Source organism: Xyrauchen texanus, chromosome 2 (assembly GCF_025860055.1).
Source record: "Xyrauchen texanus isolate HMW12.3.18 chromosome 2, RBS_HiC_50CHRs, whole genome shotgun sequence".
Taxonomy (NCBI): Eukaryota; Metazoa; Chordata; class Actinopteri; order Cypriniformes; family Catostomidae; genus Xyrauchen; species Xyrauchen texanus.
Window position 1 is genome coordinate 38,372,199 of NC_068277.1, and position 17,905 is coordinate 38,390,103.

General features: G+C 41.6%; 1 protein-coding gene across 1 annotated transcript; it reads left to right on the top strand.

Annotated features, from left to right (window-relative positions):
* Window positions 1-1,813: 1,813 nt before the first annotated feature.
* tnnt3b (troponin T type 3b (skeletal, fast)) lies at window positions 1,814-17,152 on the top strand (the record flags this gene model as incomplete). Its single annotated transcript, XM_052142951.1, has 11 exons — window positions 1,814-2,042; window positions 2,983-3,000; window positions 4,222-4,240; window positions 4,458-4,503; window positions 4,625-4,741; window positions 4,889-4,966; window positions 5,619-5,732; window positions 5,844-5,956; window positions 11,500-11,590; window positions 13,194-13,234; window positions 16,848-17,152. Coding segments are annotated over 11 exons (903 nt in total), but the record flags the coding sequence as incomplete, so codon positions are not given.
* Between the last annotated feature and the right edge of the window lie 753 nt (window positions 17,153-17,905).

The following is a 17,905-nucleotide window of genomic DNA, read 5'->3' on the forward strand; positions in this document are numbered from 1 at the left end:
AATACTTGGCATGGTAAGGTACCTTGACTTGCTTGTCAATGAGTTTGTGATGAACACTGTCACAGTGGTGTAAAACAGCCTAAAGAACAAATACAAACATAATGGTTCTTTTCTCTTTTGGCTAGATACAGGTCTAAAGCTCCTTGTCATCATGTCTGATGCAGCGGATGTGTGAGTACCTTAATAAAATATATTTTTTATTGATCATACTGTGGTTAAGACAATAATGACCATAAATCTTTTTTCTTTTCTTTATTTAGTGCGGTTGAGGGTAAGTATAGTAATTGTGTTCTATTATTTACATCATTATTATTAGTAGTATGCATTTTTGCAGTTGTTTTTTGAAATACATAAACTGTAACTCTGCCTGTTCCAAGTGTTTACATCCATTCAACATCCACTGATTTCCATTTTTGTTTAATTCAAAATATTATGTAGATTTTTTTTATTTTATTTGTGTTATTATTATTTTCCACTTAGCATAAATGTTTTCTTGGTATGTCAGCAGTTACTATGATTACTCTTTATGTAGCAACAGTGAGAGCCTTGGTGAAATATCCGTGCTGGTTTGGATTTACTACATTCTGCGTTAAAATTAGATTCATACCAGTCTGGCAGCTGATTTATGAATCTCATGCCAGCATACTGCCATCTGCCACTGTTACAGAGACTTCTTCAGCAACATCCTAGAGGTTGGTTTGTCAATTGCAGTGGCTGAAGGCAGTATTAATGATGCTCATATTACTGGTGTTCTCTGAGGTGAATGCTCCTACAGGCGTAGAGAGGCCAAATCAGACCAAATAAAACAAGCCTCTTCTACATTTACAAGAATTATTTATTGAGCATTTGTAATAGCTGTCTGTAGAATGTGGTTCTGTTCAGAACAAATGAGCACTGACACCACAGAACACCAACAAGCAAAGGCTCTGCATGTGTTTAGTGTATCATGTATGATGTCATTTCTTTAAAAAAAAAAAAGCATTTTTGTAATTCTTGTATTCCTTTGCTTTCCTTTCTGGCATATGAAGATTTCAACACAAAAACAAAGCAAATCAAAAAGGATTTGATTATTAACTAGTTTTTCAACATACTAATCCAACACAATTCCCACATTTTCTTTTTAAACTTGCTCGACATTTTCTGTAATAAGTTGTTAAGTAAACTGAAACAAATAACTGAAATCAGAAAATGAAAATGATTTGCTGAACTAATTTTCACCTAATTCAAGAATTTAATTCATAATATGGAAAGCCATCAACATATTACTCATATTTATGTTAAAGCTAACCAGTTTGTGCTGACCCTACTGCTTGAAGGATGCCAGGAGATTATGACCTTTTCTACAAATTGGCACAATGGATTTCAAAATGCCAATGTCTAGATCAGCATCAAACTATTCTGACTTAATGTTACAATAGTAATGGATAATTTAAATAATCTGTTGTGTTGATGCTTTGTCTTTGTTTTCAAGATGCTAGTGTCTTTTTTGTCTGTGCGTAAGGTTTATTATAGTTTATTTTTCTATCAAACACAAACTAGTTAGATATGACTTCAGATTATTTTGATAAATGGCTTTGACAACCAGGAAAAAGTCATTTTTGCTGGGTATTTTTTTTTTATTAATTTTTTTGGCATGGGAAAATCCTGGAGCCTCCAGGTCTCATAATTTCATAACAGGTTTTCCTCCAATATACATTCTCTCTATCACTTGTATTCCATCATTTCATAATTTTTTTCTTTCTTTTTCACTTTCTTTTAACCAACACATTTTTTCCTATCTCTGACTGCTCCCTCCTCTGCACCGCATTAACTTTTGCCAACCTTCCTTCCCCTTGTTGTTTGCTTGCTGCATGCATTATTAACCGAAGAGGTAGTAGAGGTAGAGGTAGCCCCAGAGTCCGCTCCTGAACCGGAGCCTGAGCCTGAGCAACAACCAGAGCCAGAACCAGAGCCAGAACCAGTGGCAGAACCAGAGCCAGAGCCAGAGCCAGAGCCAGAGCCAGAGCCAGAGCCAGAGCCAGAACCAGAGGTGCACGAGGAAGGTATGTGTCGTGAAAATGTATTCCTATACTATACCATTTCAGTCCCTATTATTGACTATATGTATTATGTATCAGAATTGGACAAATTTCTTCTTTATAGACATGAAATATTTTCCAATTCAAATTAACAATGGCGGGGGATCTGGAACGATGAAGCTCTGGCTGAACTCTGTGCGTTCCTGCAAGCACAATGCTACTCTAGGCTGCATCAAAAATATCTCTCAGTAAAACCATTGCAAGTGTTATATATATATTTCTGCAACTAAAACATCTGTTTTAGTTTGCTATAGTTTCATAATGTTCAAGTGATTCTTCTGGTTAATGATGTTTAAAACAAAATAAATGGTCAGCATTTTTATATGAAACTTTCAAAGTGACAAAAAAACTTGAATAAAGTAACTATCTAACGTCACTAGCTTAACACTGGAAAGGCTCTCTTTGGCACTGTAGACAACACATTGATCTATATCATTAGATTAAATCTTGGTTATAACATACCGTACTCTTTTCAGGTGTCAAACGAGGTGTCTCGTTGCTAAGATGCTTTTTTTGTCAACTTTGAACAAAATTCCAAGCAATGTTTTGTGAAAATGTATATCTTATATAAATTGCATAATGATAATTGTTAGGTAATAATCTGAAATGTAATGTTTTTATTTAGATAATGTTCTGTTTCTCATATTTGCTCACATTGAGGTGTTTCATTTAATAAACCATTTAAAGTATAAATAAACCATTGATTGTAATTGTTAATTATTTAACATTGCATTTTCTATTTTTAAGTTATTTGAATCAATGTATTCTGATCTATGCAAATGCCTCAATTTGAGTGTCCGCTCAGCTGAACTCTGCATCTGAGCACGCTGCCCTGCTGAGGGAAGCGAAAAGCAATATTAATGTTCTCTGTTCTACTCTTGCTTTCAACGCTTGATGCATGCAGAGGCCTATGAAGAGGAAGGTATGTTGGCCATTTTCTTTTTTTAGTAATTTCTGATTGGAGAGAAGGCATGGGGGAGGGGTTAATGCCTGCTGGAACACTGTGGAATCAGGTCCAAAATTCCCCCCCTTACGCCCCAATTTGGAATAACCAATGCCCTCTAAGTCCTCGTGGTGGCATAGTGACTTGCCTCTATCAAAGTGGTGATTGTATAATTAACAATAATCTCCTCATCTGAGACCATCAATCCGCGCATCTTATCATGGCTTTTTGAGTTTGTTACCGCAGAGACATAGCGCGTGTGGAGGCTTCAAGCTATTCTCCGCAGTATCCACGCACAACTCACCATGCACCCCACCAAGAGCGAGAACCACATTATAGCGACCACGAGGAGGTTACCCCATTTAACTCTGCCCTCCCTAGCAACCGGGCCAATTTGGTTGATTAGGAGACCTGGCTGGAGTCACTCAGCAAGCCCTGATTTCGAACTCGTGACTCCAGGGGTGGTAGTCAGCATCAATACTCGCTGAGTTACCCAGGCCTCTGGTCCAAAACATTTTCAATGCTATTGCATAAGATTCTGAATGGGGAAACGCAGCCTGTAGTGTCAGTTGAAATCAACACAAAAGGGTGAAAGAATATAAAATGCTGAAATTGCTCTGTGCTTTGGTTCTTTCTTTTTGCAGTTTGTGTTACACCTTGTGGTGTGGCTTTTGCTTGTGTTTTTGGGTGTGAAGGTTTAGCCAGATGCTTATGAAACATTTCAATGGCACCAACATCTCATCTAGCCCACCTGCAGAGTCTACACAGAGTTCAATGATGCACCAGAGATATAATTAGCATTTAGACATTGTTAGTCAAAAGAGATGGGAAAATGAAGGATAACAAGCCTTGTCACAAGGCTTTGTCATTGTTTTAATTCCTGGAAAAGTGATAAGGGTTCTTTATACACTCATGTACTTATAAGCAACTTATCAACTGAATGTTTGTGCAATGATTCCTCTGTAATTGTATTGATTGTGTATTTGTTTCCCACAATTCTCACTAACCTTGTTGATTAACATTACTGAAGCAAAAATTATATATGTTGTTCCATAAGCTTGGAGTTACAAGGGTCCAATACTAAGAATAACTCCCTTTTCATCTATATGGCTAACTCAACTTCCACTGATTGTTGACTGAGCTTTATTAAAACTTCTCTAACCATGTTACATATTCCTCTCCCTTTTTGTTTCACAACAGAGGAGAAGCCTAAGTTCAAGTAAGTAGAATTTTCCACATAACCCTTTTCCAATTTAATGCTGTGTCCAGTCTGTGCTTAGTCAGTATGCAGTAATACAGTGATGACAATTTCTGTTTTCACAATACAACAGGATTTGAGATTAGAAATTTTTGTTTTCTCGAGGAGCTGGAGCAGTTCCCTGTTCTTAGACACTCAGAATGTCACTAAAACACACTTTCCCTTTTACTTCTTACAGACCAAGTGCAAATAAGATCCCTGATGGGGATAAGGTGGACTTTGATGTAAGGGAATACTGCCACTGATGGTGTTATGACGTTTTAGTGTTATATGTAGCTTGGCTGCTAAAGTCTTAAATATGTCAAGAATACAGGTTTGATTTCATATTTATGTGACTGCTTACAGGACATCCAGAAAAAGCGTCAAAACAAGGATCTTGTTGAGCTGCAGGCCCTGATTGATGCCCACTTTGAGGCCAGGAAGAAAGAAGAGGAGGAGCTTATCGCTCTGAAAAATAGAATTGTGAGTTTCAAAAAATTACAGAAATGCTATTATTATGATTAGCAATAAATGATCATGCAATCGACATATGTACGTGTGTGTGTTTGTGTGTGTGTGTGTGTGTGTGTGTGTCTGCGCGCTTGCGCGTGTGTGTATGTGTGTGTGCAGGAAAAACGTAGAGCTGAGAGGGCAGAGCAGCACAGGATCCGTTCTGAGAAAGACAAGGAGCGTCAGGCAAGACGTGAGGTGTGTCACGCTGCCTCCATTATTTACAGACTACCATGATCAATGTTCAAGTAAAATCTATACCCTTTGCCAAGATAATTCTAATTTACTCTGGACTGTTTCCTGGTTCTGGTTTAGTGTTAGTTGGAGGAAAAATAAGTACCGGCTCAATTTGTGCAGTTGTTAGCTGTCAAACAACTCAAATTAGTTAATAATATCAATGCAACTAACCACCCACGGTCTCAGTACTTGTTTTCTTTATACATGAAGGCAGCTGTCGAGCTTTTTAAACCAATCTGATGCCTGTTGCTCATGTCGTAGACCATATGGCCTGTCGAGTTACTCGGAAAAAAACTAAATATCTGTTGTTGTCGGTATTGGAAGCGACAAATTGTACCAACGACATTCAACTTGAGACATGAAAAAAATACATGCATTGATTTCAATGACAACAGAAAAGATGAAGAAAGGTAGACTCAGAAGACTGACAAATTAGTTTAGCCATAACTGCACCATTCTAACCACAGTAATGTCAATAATTAGAAAATAATTATTCTAATTATTTGTTATGTTCACACACAAACAATTATTAAACAATTTTAACCTGCCCGTTCTGCACCCCCAAACTCTCCCAATGATGCAGTTGTTGTTGTTGTATGTGGGGGATTGATAGGAAGAGAGGCTGAAGAGAGAGGAGGCTGATGCTAAGAAGAGGGCAGACGAAGATGCCAAGAAGAAGTCTGCCCTGTCCAGCATGGGCTCCCAGTACAGCAGCTACCTGCAGAAGGTGCATATGCAAAATTTATTATCAACAGCAACACTGATCCATTCAGTCATCACTTGTGTAATATGAGTGTGAAAACAAGTGAGTGTTTTAGTTTTTGTTTTGCTGACACAGGCTGATTCCAAGAGGGGAGGCAAGAAGCAAACTGAGAGAGAGAAGAAGAAGAAGATTCTGGCAGACAGACGCAAGCCTCTGAACATTGATCATCTGAATGACGACAAGCTGAAGTTAGCACAAATACCTGTTAAATCTAAACATGTAGAGAACGTCTAGGTTACGTATGTAACCTCCGTTCCCCGATGGAGGGAACGAGACGTTGTGTCAGAGAAGCGACACTAGGGGTCTCTCTTGAGCGCTGATATTCACCTCTGGACTATGAAAAAAGGCCAATGAGAGTTGGCAACCAGTATTTGCATGTCCCACCCCCGGACATACGGGTATTTAAGCGGCGCAAATACGGAAGTTCATTCAGGATTTTTCTGAGGAGCCGGAAATGGTCCGGCCACAACAGTGGCTCGGCTCAGCGACGTGGCAGGGGAGACACAACGTCTCGTTCCCTCCATCGGGGAACGGAGGTTACATACGTAACCTAGACGTTCCCCTTCTGTCGCTCTCTCCACGTTGTGTCAGAGAAGCGACACTAGGGGTCCACTTATAAAAGTGCCATGCGCTGAGCCGTGTATGTGAACTGCTGATACAGGAGCGAGCAGGTATTCTTACGTGCAGGACGACCAACTGTATCAGGCTGGACGTATCCTTCCCCAATGCCCCATTTAAGCCATCAGGATTCCTTATCGTTACCCTAGAGGGGGGAACAAGGTGCTGGCCGCCAACCTGGGAACGGGCCAAGCCTGGCCGGGCCTCTTTTCTCTCTATGTTTCTCGCATAGAACAACTAAGGCCGGGGCCCTTACACGCATTGAGGGAAGGGGGTCTTAGCCCTTATTCAGGGCGGAGAAGACCCTGCGGAGGCCACGCCTACCCGAGAGGGGAGGCAAGTTTAAGTGGCAAAACCATCAGAGGCCTGCTTAGGGCCTATGTGGAAAAGTCGGTGCGGTGGTGGATCCAGCCTCATAGAGGGGGGAACATACAGCACGGCAACCGAGGCAGCCATGACTGCCTAAGGGAAACACGGAGTCAGCTCACCAGAGGGGACAGAACCGTGGTGTTACACACAGGGGAGTCCGAAGGAGGCCTTACCTGTGGAGCACCTATACCAGTACAGGGTAGCTTGCGGTACCACGAGTGGCTTGGGTCAGCGAGTTCCTCCGGCTGAACTGCGACCCACGAGGGCTAGGGAGGAATCAACCAGTGTCCCAAACCTGAGATCTCCTGGGAATGAAGGCGCACTGTTTCCCCTGGTTAGGGGGAAGGGCGCTAGGTGCAAGCGATTCACCTGGTCAGATCGTGGGCGTGCCACTGAGTTCTACGGGCTCGGTACCTGAGAAAACACGGTACGATACTGACTCAACTCGGAGATTGTACAATCTCGCAAAAGTGTTAGGTGTTGCCCAGCCTGCTGCTCTACAAATGTCTGCTAGGGCAGTGCCCCTAGCCAGTGCCCATGAGGACGCAACACTCCTGGTGGAGTGAGCTCGGACCCGCAAGGGGGGGGGGCACGGCCTGGGTGTGATAAGCCAGGGAAATGGCATCGACAACCCAGTGGGCGAGTCTCTGCTTGGAGACAGCGTTCCCTTTCTGCTGTCCCCCAAAGCAGACGAAGAGCTGCTCAGAGCGTCTGGTGCTCTGTGTGCGGTCCAGATAAATACGTAAAGCACGTACTGGACACAGCAGTGAAAGGGCTGGGTCTGCCTCCTCCCGGGGCAGCGCTTGCAGGTTCACCACCTGATCCCTGAAGGGTGTGGTAGGAACCTTGGGCACATAGCCCGGTCGCGGTCTTAGGATCACGAAAGTATCTGCCGGACCGAAATCCAGGCAAGCGTCGCTAACAGAGAACGCATGCAGGTCCCCGACCCTCTTGATGGAAGCGAGCGCGATCAGCAGGGCAGTCTTGAGAGAGAGGGCCCTGAGTCCAGCTGAGTCAAGCGGCTCGAAGGGGGGTCTCTGGAGTCCCGTAAGGACGACCGAGAGATCCCAGGAGGGGAACAGGTTAGGCCGGGAGGGAGTTATCCTCCAGGCACCTTCAAGGGCGAATTGAGACGTGGAAGTACGCGTCCTTCAGGTCTACTGCTGCGAACCAATCTAGATGCCGGACGCCAGATAGAATTTGTTTCTGGGTGAGCATTTTGAACGGGAGTTTGGACAAGGTCCGATTGAAAACTCGCAGGTCCAAGATCGGTCGTAAGCCGCCGCCTTTCTTGGGTACAACGAAGTAAGGGCTGTAGAAACCCTTCTTCGTTTCGGTTGGAGGGACAGGCTCTATCGCGTCCTTTAATAGAAGGGAGGCGATTTCTTCGCGCAGGGAATGGGCATGTTGGCCGGCGGAAAAATGTACGCCCACGAAGGGGGGCGGAGACCTGGCAAACTGAATTGTGTAACCGAGTCGAATGGTCCGTGCAGCCAGCGTGACGGGTTGGGCAGTGAAAGCCACGCCTCTAAACTCCGTGCTAGGGGCACCAAGGGGATGAGTTTTTGGACGTATCCGGCGGGCTTCGCAGCGGTGCAGAACAGGTAACGCGGCGTCGGGAGGCAACGTGGCGTCCCGAGGCTCTGGTGCTGAGAATAAACTCAAAGCACTTACCTTGCTCCGCGCATCCGGCAGGGGGCGGGTTTGTGACTGAGGAGGAGGTCTGATGTTGGCGTCCTCTGGACTCGTCTGAACCGGCCGGCCGGGGAACAGTCGTGGGGCTGAAGGCGGGGACACCGCGTCCATGGAGCCGGGACTGTTGAGGCCTGAAAGCAGAGTGGGCCAGGTGACCCCAGAGACAACAAGGAAATAGCTCTATAGAGTGTAAAGAATTTAACAAAAAATTCTCCTCCCGGCCCTCCACCGGGGAACGGAGTGGTCTTACCAGCTCCGGAGCTAACGTCTCGGTCTCTGGTTCTGTTATCTCAGGAGTGCCTGGGAGCCTTCTGGGTCCTCATGGGGGTCCGTCCAACTTCTGCGGGGAGCTCAACGCTGGGGATGAGAGCTGGGCCCACTCACTTGTTAGTTGAGGCAGAGCACCACTTTCTTTCTTTGAAAGCCGCAGGAGGACGCCCTCGGCGAGCAGACAGGGCATGACCCCTGGCAGCAGGTTTGCGGCAGGGCAGGATGCTTTTTTTGCTTGAAAATAGCCTTCGTCTGTTTCTTCACCACTGAGGACTGCTGGGTGAAGTCGTCAAGTGGTGTCGCCGAATGGACGGAGCTGGGAGACGGGGGCGTTTGAGAAAGCGTGCTTTGTCTGCCTCCCGTACTGCCTGTCCATCGTTGCGTTTCTGGACCACGGAGTGGCCATCGCCTGTTTGAGTGCAGTTCCTGCAGCACGTTAAGAACAGGACCACCCAAGTGCAGATTTGAAGTGCCCTGGCCCGGTGGACTTGCAGGAGGGGGCCATGGCGTGCAGGAGGGAGCGGTCTGGGACCGTTCTACCACCGAGGGTAGCGAGAGCGGAGGAGCGAGGTAGCTGGGCTTGCTCAGCTCGTCATGCACATCCGGGAAGGAATCCGGGGGGGGGGGCGTGGCTGTGAGTGGCGCACACGCCCGCGGAACCAATTAAGCCCGGGGAAGCATAGCGGACCTTCTTGCATCAGGCTCAGACTGGGCGGAGACCCGAAGGTGGCGGCCCAGGCGAGTTATCCGCGATTCGGCGCCGCTGTTACGCTCTCCGATGCAGCGGTGATGTCATCATCCAATGCCGGGAGCTCGAGGGACCGGACGGTAGGCTGTTAAGCGGACCGCACTAATCCCGAAGTTCGGGAAGCAGGCAAGCGTGCTGGGAGGCGGGAGGTTTTCGAGGGGATTTACCCGGCGAAAGCGTCCCGTTATTCTCCCCAGATCATTCTCCATCGCCCGCGGCACCTGCCTCAATCCCGTAGGAAGGAGGCGAGGCGCGGGGGGCGGCTGAAATGGCTCTCTCTCACTACAAGAGAAAGCAGAGATCGCAACGCTGCCGCGGTTATGTTCTCACACTGAAAACAACCCATTGGAGAGAATGCTCATCCCGAGCTCGGATGGAAACAAGCAAGCGTGCCGGGGAGGCGGGGGGTTTCGAGGGGGTTCACCCAGCGAAACGGAGCCCGTCACTGTCCCCAGATCGTTTTCATCGCCCGCGGCACCTGCCTCAATCCCGTAGGAAGGAGGCGAGGCGCGGGGGGCGGCTGAAGCGGCTTTTTCTCACTACAAGAAAAAGCCTACGACCGTAATGCTGTCATGGCTATGTTCTCGTACTGAAAACATAGACCACTCATAAAAACGCTGCCTGCGTGTGATCGCAACCCAGGAATGCAAGGCAGTTTTTATGGCCGTCAGAGGTGGGGAGAATCAACGCATCCAGAAACTACACAGAGGCGGAAAATCATCTTTAAAAGTGATAATACAACTCATTTTTCACTGTATATCTTGACAGCAGTCTCCTTGGCGATCATGATTTCAAGCTTGATACACTTCCTTGATTACACTTCCTACATCTAGCGCTCTGCGCATGCGTCAAGCGCTAGGAAGTGTAATTAAGCTTGAAATCATGATCATGCCTAGAGACTGAAATGGCAAGATGCACAGTGAAAAATGAGTTATATTTCAGTATGTTCTCACCCAAAACAAACTGGATTGCTTCAGAAGACATTGATTAAACCACTGAAGACATATGGGTTACTTTTATTCTGCCTTTATGCACTATTTGGAGCTTTTGGGATTCTGGTCACCATTCACTTGCATTGTGAGGACCTACAGTGCTGAAATATTCTTCTAAATATCTTCTTTTGTGGTCAGCAGAAGAAAGAAAGTCAAACACATCTGGGATGGCTCGAGGATGAGTAAATAATTAGAAAATTTTGGGTAAACTATCCCTTTTACTGTCAATGACATGATCCTCATTTTTTTCTTTTAAATTATTCAAAAATATATTACAAATGCAATTTCTAATAAAAATATTTTGAATAATACTTGAATACACCTATTCTATGATGAACATGAGTTCAAAGTAAAAAATGTCATGTGGTGTAATCGTCCAGACAGTAAATAAAAAACAAAATCAAAGTCTCATTAAAACTGAAATGAAAAACAAAAGAAAGAAAGACATTTTTGTATGATTAGTGCAGAATAATATTTCATTATTATTTTTTTAAACAATTAAGTAGTGAAACAATTATGTTTTAAAATGTGATTAACATTTAAAAATGAAAATGCAGGTAGCCATTTTGTTGTTTTTGTTGATAAAAAAACCATTAAACAGAGCGAACCCCTTAAGACCCTCAAGACTGAGTGTGAAGTTTTAAGAAACATATTCTCGTATCAAAAATTATATTAGTTCTTACCTTGAAATCTTTGTTTGGAAACGTTTTTAAATCAATAACTAAGTTGTGTACACACTCATATGTGCAAGGTGCAAGGAAAGGGTTTAATATATTTTACTTGATGGTTACACCACATGACATTTTTAAAGTCATTCAATATTTTTTTTTTGTAGAAAAAGTGCTGTAAATGTTATTCAAAAATATGTGAAACCAAATTGGACACGAAGATTACATTTCTATGAATTTGATAAGTGTTTTCAACTAGATTTGTAAAAGTTTACTCATTGTTATCACCTCAGACAACCTTATTTGGCAATAACCCTTTGGATTGTAGTGTATATGACTTCCTTTTGTATAAATGATTGTGTGTTATACAGGGAGAAGGCTAAAGAGCTGTGGGACTGGATGTACTCCCTGGAGTCTGAGAAGTTTGACTACATGGAGAAACTCAAGAGGCAGAAGTATGAGGTGAGGGAACTGTTCTTAATGACCTTATTATACATACGGGCTGAGTTTGGAATGGCATACTACCCATACCATTCTAACTACTTTTGACAAATCTACTGTCAGGGGTGGAAAAAGTACTGAAAAATAATACTCATGTTACATCTTAAAAAAGTCACCCTCATGCCATCCCGGATGTGTATGATTTTTTTCAGCAGAACACAAATTAAGACTTTTTAGAAGAATATTACAGATCTTTTGGTCCATACAATGCAATTGAATGGGTGCCAAAAGTTTGAAGCTCCAAAAATCATAAATCAGCATAAAAGTAGTCTAATCCTTGTGACTCCAGTGGTTAAATCCATGACTTCAGAAGTTATATGAGAAACAGATCAATATTTAAGTCCCTTTTCACTATAAATTCTCCTCCCTGTTCAGTCAATCTCCATTTTAACTTTCTCATTCTTTTGTTTTTGGTGATTCTCATTCTTCATGCATATCGCCAGCTACTGGGCAGGGTGAAGAATTTCTAGCAAAAATGTATTTAAATATTGATATTTTTCAGACCCACACCTATCATATCACTTCTGAAGACATTGATTTAACTGGAATCATATGGATTACTTTAATGCTGCTTTTATGTGCTTTTTGGAGTGTCAACATTTTGAAATCCATTCACTTGTGTTGTTTGGACTTACAGAGCTGAAATATTCTCCTAAAAATCTTAATTTGTTGTCTTCTGAAGAAAGAAAGTTATACACATCTGAGATGGCATGAGGGTGAGTAAATGATGAGAGAAATTTCATTTTTGTGTGAATTATTTATTTAAGTAGCACATGTGAGGGCAATATTGTCCTCCTTTTGAGATACAATGTTCAACACTGATTTAGTTCTTGTTTCAGATCTACAGCTGCTGTTCACACAGTGTTTAACGTATGATTTGATTTTATGGGAATCACGAGAATCTCCCAAGCCAATCACATTGATACATAAAAATTAAATCAGGACAAGGAAGTAGCGAACACAGACGGTGGGAAAATAGCAGTAAAAGTACAGTTAGAGCACTTAAAATGTACTCAAGGAATTTTTTACATTTTTAAACTACTTAAAAAAGTAAAATTCCTGGGAAAAACTATTTAATTACAGTAAAGTGACTATTTGTAAGTCTTTACACTCCTGTCTACTGTATAAATAGCTGAAATAGTTAGTGTAGTAGCATGCCATTCCAAACTCCTTCATTTTATTTTATTATAATCAATCTTTGTTTTACAAAAGGAGATCCACTAGGTTTCCACTGCATCCTGGACTAATCAGGCATTCAGCTGCACAAATAGAAACTCAACATTTTTATCCAACTACACATTGCAAAATTATTTAAAGCAAAATCATTCATGGTTTCACACTGTAGACATAAGGTTACAAATTCGATTTGGCAACCACTCATGAGCACCAATATAAGACCATGTACATCGTAATATTCAATTACTATGCCAACATGACATAAAATTAACATACAGTATCAGTCATAGTGACACATGTTAGCACAGGTCTGAGCATGTGTGAGTAGGTGATTCAGATTATGTGTGTTTGGTAGTACAGGTCTCAGTTGTGTTCTGATGTTCTGCAGGTTACTACCTTGCGTAAGAGAGTGGAGGAGCTCAGTAAATAGTGAGTAACTGAACAATAGGAAGCTAAGCAACAGGCTTTGGTCAGCTACAGGGACGTGACAGCATGTGTGCATGCATGAGGCTCTCTGGTTTCCATGGACCCCGGGAAACAGGTCAACTCTGACCACAGGTGAAAGTTTGAATGTACTGCGTCTGCCTCTGAATATATGGTGTGTGAGCCAAAAACGTAGTTCTGCTCCAACAGAGGAGCTGGATCTCTTTCACACCAACCGCTAAGATAAATCAAAGCACTATAGCAACAGCCTAAATATAGTGCAGTAGAGCTCTGTTCCACTGTGAAATTAATACAGTATATACAGTCAGTAAGCATTTGATCTAACACATTCCAAGATGTCTTTGTTGCAGGTATGTGTGTGTCATTGTTCAAGCCCCACAAAGTTTTGCTCTATTTGCACAGGTTTCTGTTCAGCACGGTGTAATAGAAAATAAGCACAATGATTTTTTATAAATTCTGAGCAAGCCAGAATGGTTTGTGTTTGTGCCTGTTAGCACTCCATGGTAGAAGACAGCTGTCACAATCCAGGATCCAGAGATGAAGGTACTGATCTTGCAGGTTTAAAAATGCTACTATTTTGTTTTCAGGTTGTCTCTCTCAGAAACCGCATCGATGAATTGCAGAAGCAGTGAGTAGCTCCTGTTACCACCACACAGCGCACGGATGGACTGACTAAAAATACTTTCCTTCTGCCTTCACTCTAATATTACTTAAGGACTTTTCATACTATGCTTAACCCTGCGCGGTCGTCTTTTTAAACCCAGGTAAAGCAACGTTTCACATTTGAAATATTGAAAGGGGGTTAGCAGCGCTTTTACACCTGGGTTATGAAACCTTGCTCCAGAAAATTACAGAACGTTGTTTAGCAACAAACAACCAATCACATGATACCTCAGTGCTTACCTCATTTAAAATGGTAGCAGAAGACTGTCATTATAACACAAAATAATTTCAGAGAGAACACAAACATTTTGTGTCTCCCCCTCATGCAATCCAAAAAGTGTATGACTTTCTTTCTTCTGCAGAACACAAATTTCTAAAAAGATTTTTAGAAGAATATCTCATCTCTGTTGGTCCTTAGAATACATGTGAATGGTGACCAAAACTTTGAAGTTACACAAATCGCATAAAGGAAACATAAAAGTAATCAATTTAACTGGTTAAATCCATATATCCATATATTCAGAAGCAATATGATAGATGTGGGTGAGAAACAGATAAATATTTATGTGCTTTTTTACTCTAAATCTCTTCTTTCACTTTCAATTTTACATCTGAAAGCCACATGGGCTGCCTGTATTGTTTCACTTTCACATCTGAAAGTGAAAGTGGAGATTAAGAGTAAAAAATGACTTAAATTTTAAACTGATTCTCACCCACTCCCCTCATATCCTTTCTGAAGATATGGATTTAACCACTGGAGTCATATGGATTACTTTATATGTTTACTTTATATGTTTGAGCTACAAAGTCCTGGTCACCATTCACTTGCATTGTGTGGATCTATAGAGCTGAAATATTCATCAAAAACTCTTTGTTTGTGTTCTGCAGAAGAAAGAAAGTCATAAACATCTGGGATGGCACGAGGTTGAGTAAATGATGATAGAATTTTCATTTTTTAGTTAATTTTGTCTTTAATATCGCAGGTTGTGTGCACATTGTGAGCTGTATTAATCCAGTCGCTTTTAGTGACCTCATAAATATGCAAATACAAATCCTAACTACTAGGGCTGTTCGATTCCAGACATTTTGGAATCAACTCTAATTCCAATTCCTGGTTTCAGATTCTAGACAAATTTTCTCGTTTCTTTTTTCGATTCACAAAAAACAGGAGGTAAATTTATATCTCATAATAAATCGCAATATAAAGCATTCTTTGCACTATTTATGATAACAGGAATGACAAAAGATCTTGACCATTTCTATTAAAATGTATATTCTTAAAATAAATATGGGTCTATATGCATATCTCAATCTGAATTGCTTCAATCCCATAAGAGTGAAAATTGGCTGAGCAGATGCGCCTGTATTTTGAAGAACTATCGCAAATAATTGTAACAGTGGCCTTTTACCACTCATCATTTGTTCTTGTTTAGAAAGAGGTTTATACTATTTTATAATTGCCCACTACCTTTGGAACACTATATTGGTCTGCAAAGCAGCTGTCTTGTGTGTTGAAGGGCTTGCGCGATTGCGTCATACAGATTAAATAACAAAAAACGGATTTACTGATGCCTGATTACTGAAGACGGACTACAAAGGAGAAATTATAATTTAGCTGCAGTCCTTTTGTAATTTGTAATTTGAATGCTGTTAAGGCTTCTGAAATGTGTACTAGTTTAGAGGTTTAGGAAATATATACTAATCGGAGTCGCTTCCAAAAGTCGATTCCATGCTTTGAAGTCGATTCTCTATTACCAAAGCCTCGGAATCGAAGAATCGATTCTTTTTGGAATCTAATGCCAGCCCTAGTGTTTACACATGTAATAACCTAGAGTAAAGTAAAAGTGTGAAACATGAAACAAGAAAACCCAGGATTTCGTTAACCCAGAGTTAAGAATGATCTTAAAGTGTGAAAAGTCCTTTACTAAATGATCTACTCATCATCACACCCCTTAACTCTCAAAGACACTGTCACACTATATGACAGTCATATTAGTTAGCAAGAATATGACTGACATTGGCAGCAAGGCTTCACAAAACATGTCCTAAAACTGAACGGGGGCAGCACTCTTGAGGCTGTGGTAGAAATGGTAAGTATTTGGGACATTTTTGTAGCAATGTGACAGACGTCCTGAAGCGAGAAGGCTTTGAGAGAGAGTGAGCTGTATGTGCTTTGTTTACCTCGGTCAGACAACTAACTCTCTCTGCAGTCTTCTCATACAAGCTTCTCCTACAATAATTCCTTAAGTGATTTACAGACAATGAAAAATAAAGGCCTTCTTTTATCGCTTGCACTCAAAACTCAACATACGATATGCATTAAGCACATGTCTGTTCCAAATCTGGCTTATTTTTCATTGGTGTGGCGTACATGAGATAATCAGTGATGCAAATGTGATGTGTAGAGCAGCTGCTGCTGAGAAAATAATTTGAGACTAAGACAGGCCTGTTTAACAAACTGACAGAGCTCAGAGAAAGAGGGGTAAGTCCAGCATGGAGTAAACATATCATTTCTGATCCACGTGCATGTCAGAATGCATGACAGATTTTGAAGTTAGACTCCCAGTGCTGAGAATACAACAAACAAATATGTGAAGAACATCCTGCAGAACTGGACTGTGAAAATTGATATATATATATATATATATATATATATATATATATATATATATATATATATATATATATATATATATATATTTTTTTTTTTTTTTTTAATAGGAGCCTCTGTGTCAATAACAATATAATATTGGTTATGACATTGGAATATAAAGAATGTCCTAATTGGAATTGGACACTGGCATTATGACATTGTATTTCAGATTATGATCTATGATGGATCCTTGTCCTGTGTGATGTTTTTCTCATTCTTCCACCTGCAGTTCAGTAATTGTCAGCAGCCCTAACTCTGTCTTTTTATTGTCATGATATTCAGCTCCAAGAAGGGCGCTGCTGCTCGCCGCAGAAAGTAAAGATTTCATGAAGAAATCGACATCCGTAGTCAAGACATGCCTGTTGCCTGTATCTCCAAACCCTGCACACATTCTCCTGGCCTTTTTGACCCCACCCATGACCACACCGTGCATGGCATCAACATGGTTCAGTCTTAGCAGTAGTTGCAGTAGGCACCTCCCCTGTCTTATGTTCTCACCTTCTGTTTTTGTAAATAATATTTTGGCTCGCCAGCTTTGTCTGTTGCACTGCAACTGTCTGGCAGTTCAATAAAATTATTCTTCAAGACTGATGAACTAAACTTGAAATGTTTCCTGATTATACAGAGAAACTTTAATACTGAAATATGGAACTGAACATGAACCTTCAAACTCCTGACCTCCATTATTAATTGTGATTTACATTGAGCAATCATGTATCCCAAAAAGGGAAGATAATCAGCGTCAATCATTTTTATCATTAGATGTAATGATTCAGTATATTCTGACCGTAAAATTTATGATATTGATTGTATGCATCGTGAAATGTTTTAATATATGTTTGGAAATTTATGGGAGTGCTTGACAATTATCAAAAATAAGAAAAGGGTACAGGGTCAGCATGACCATTTCTTGGTTTAAGCGCATATCCACCTTTTTCCTGGGGGTCTTACTGTTGAAACAAATGTAGGCTGGACTTCTGCCGGAAGTAGATCTATAGCAGTCCCTAGCTCTGGCTGAAATAATTTTAGACCGTTTACAGCTGGAAATAAGAATAAAAGTTGGATGATCCGATTGCAAATGGTCAGCGATCAATGTAGTTTTAAATGGGGTGTAAAATGTTTTGTGATTGGATCGCAAAAAATACATACAGAGGTAGACAAAAACTCAATTTCATGTGAGGTTTAAAACGTTGTCCTGATGCGTCCTGGATGGCAGCGAAGCACCACCTCTCACCAGTCAATCACTTGCCGAGCAAAAGTTTAAACTTATGTGCAGTGTTAAAAGGAAATAACCATCTGATCGGAAAACTTGTAAAAGCGATTACATAACCGAGGTTAAA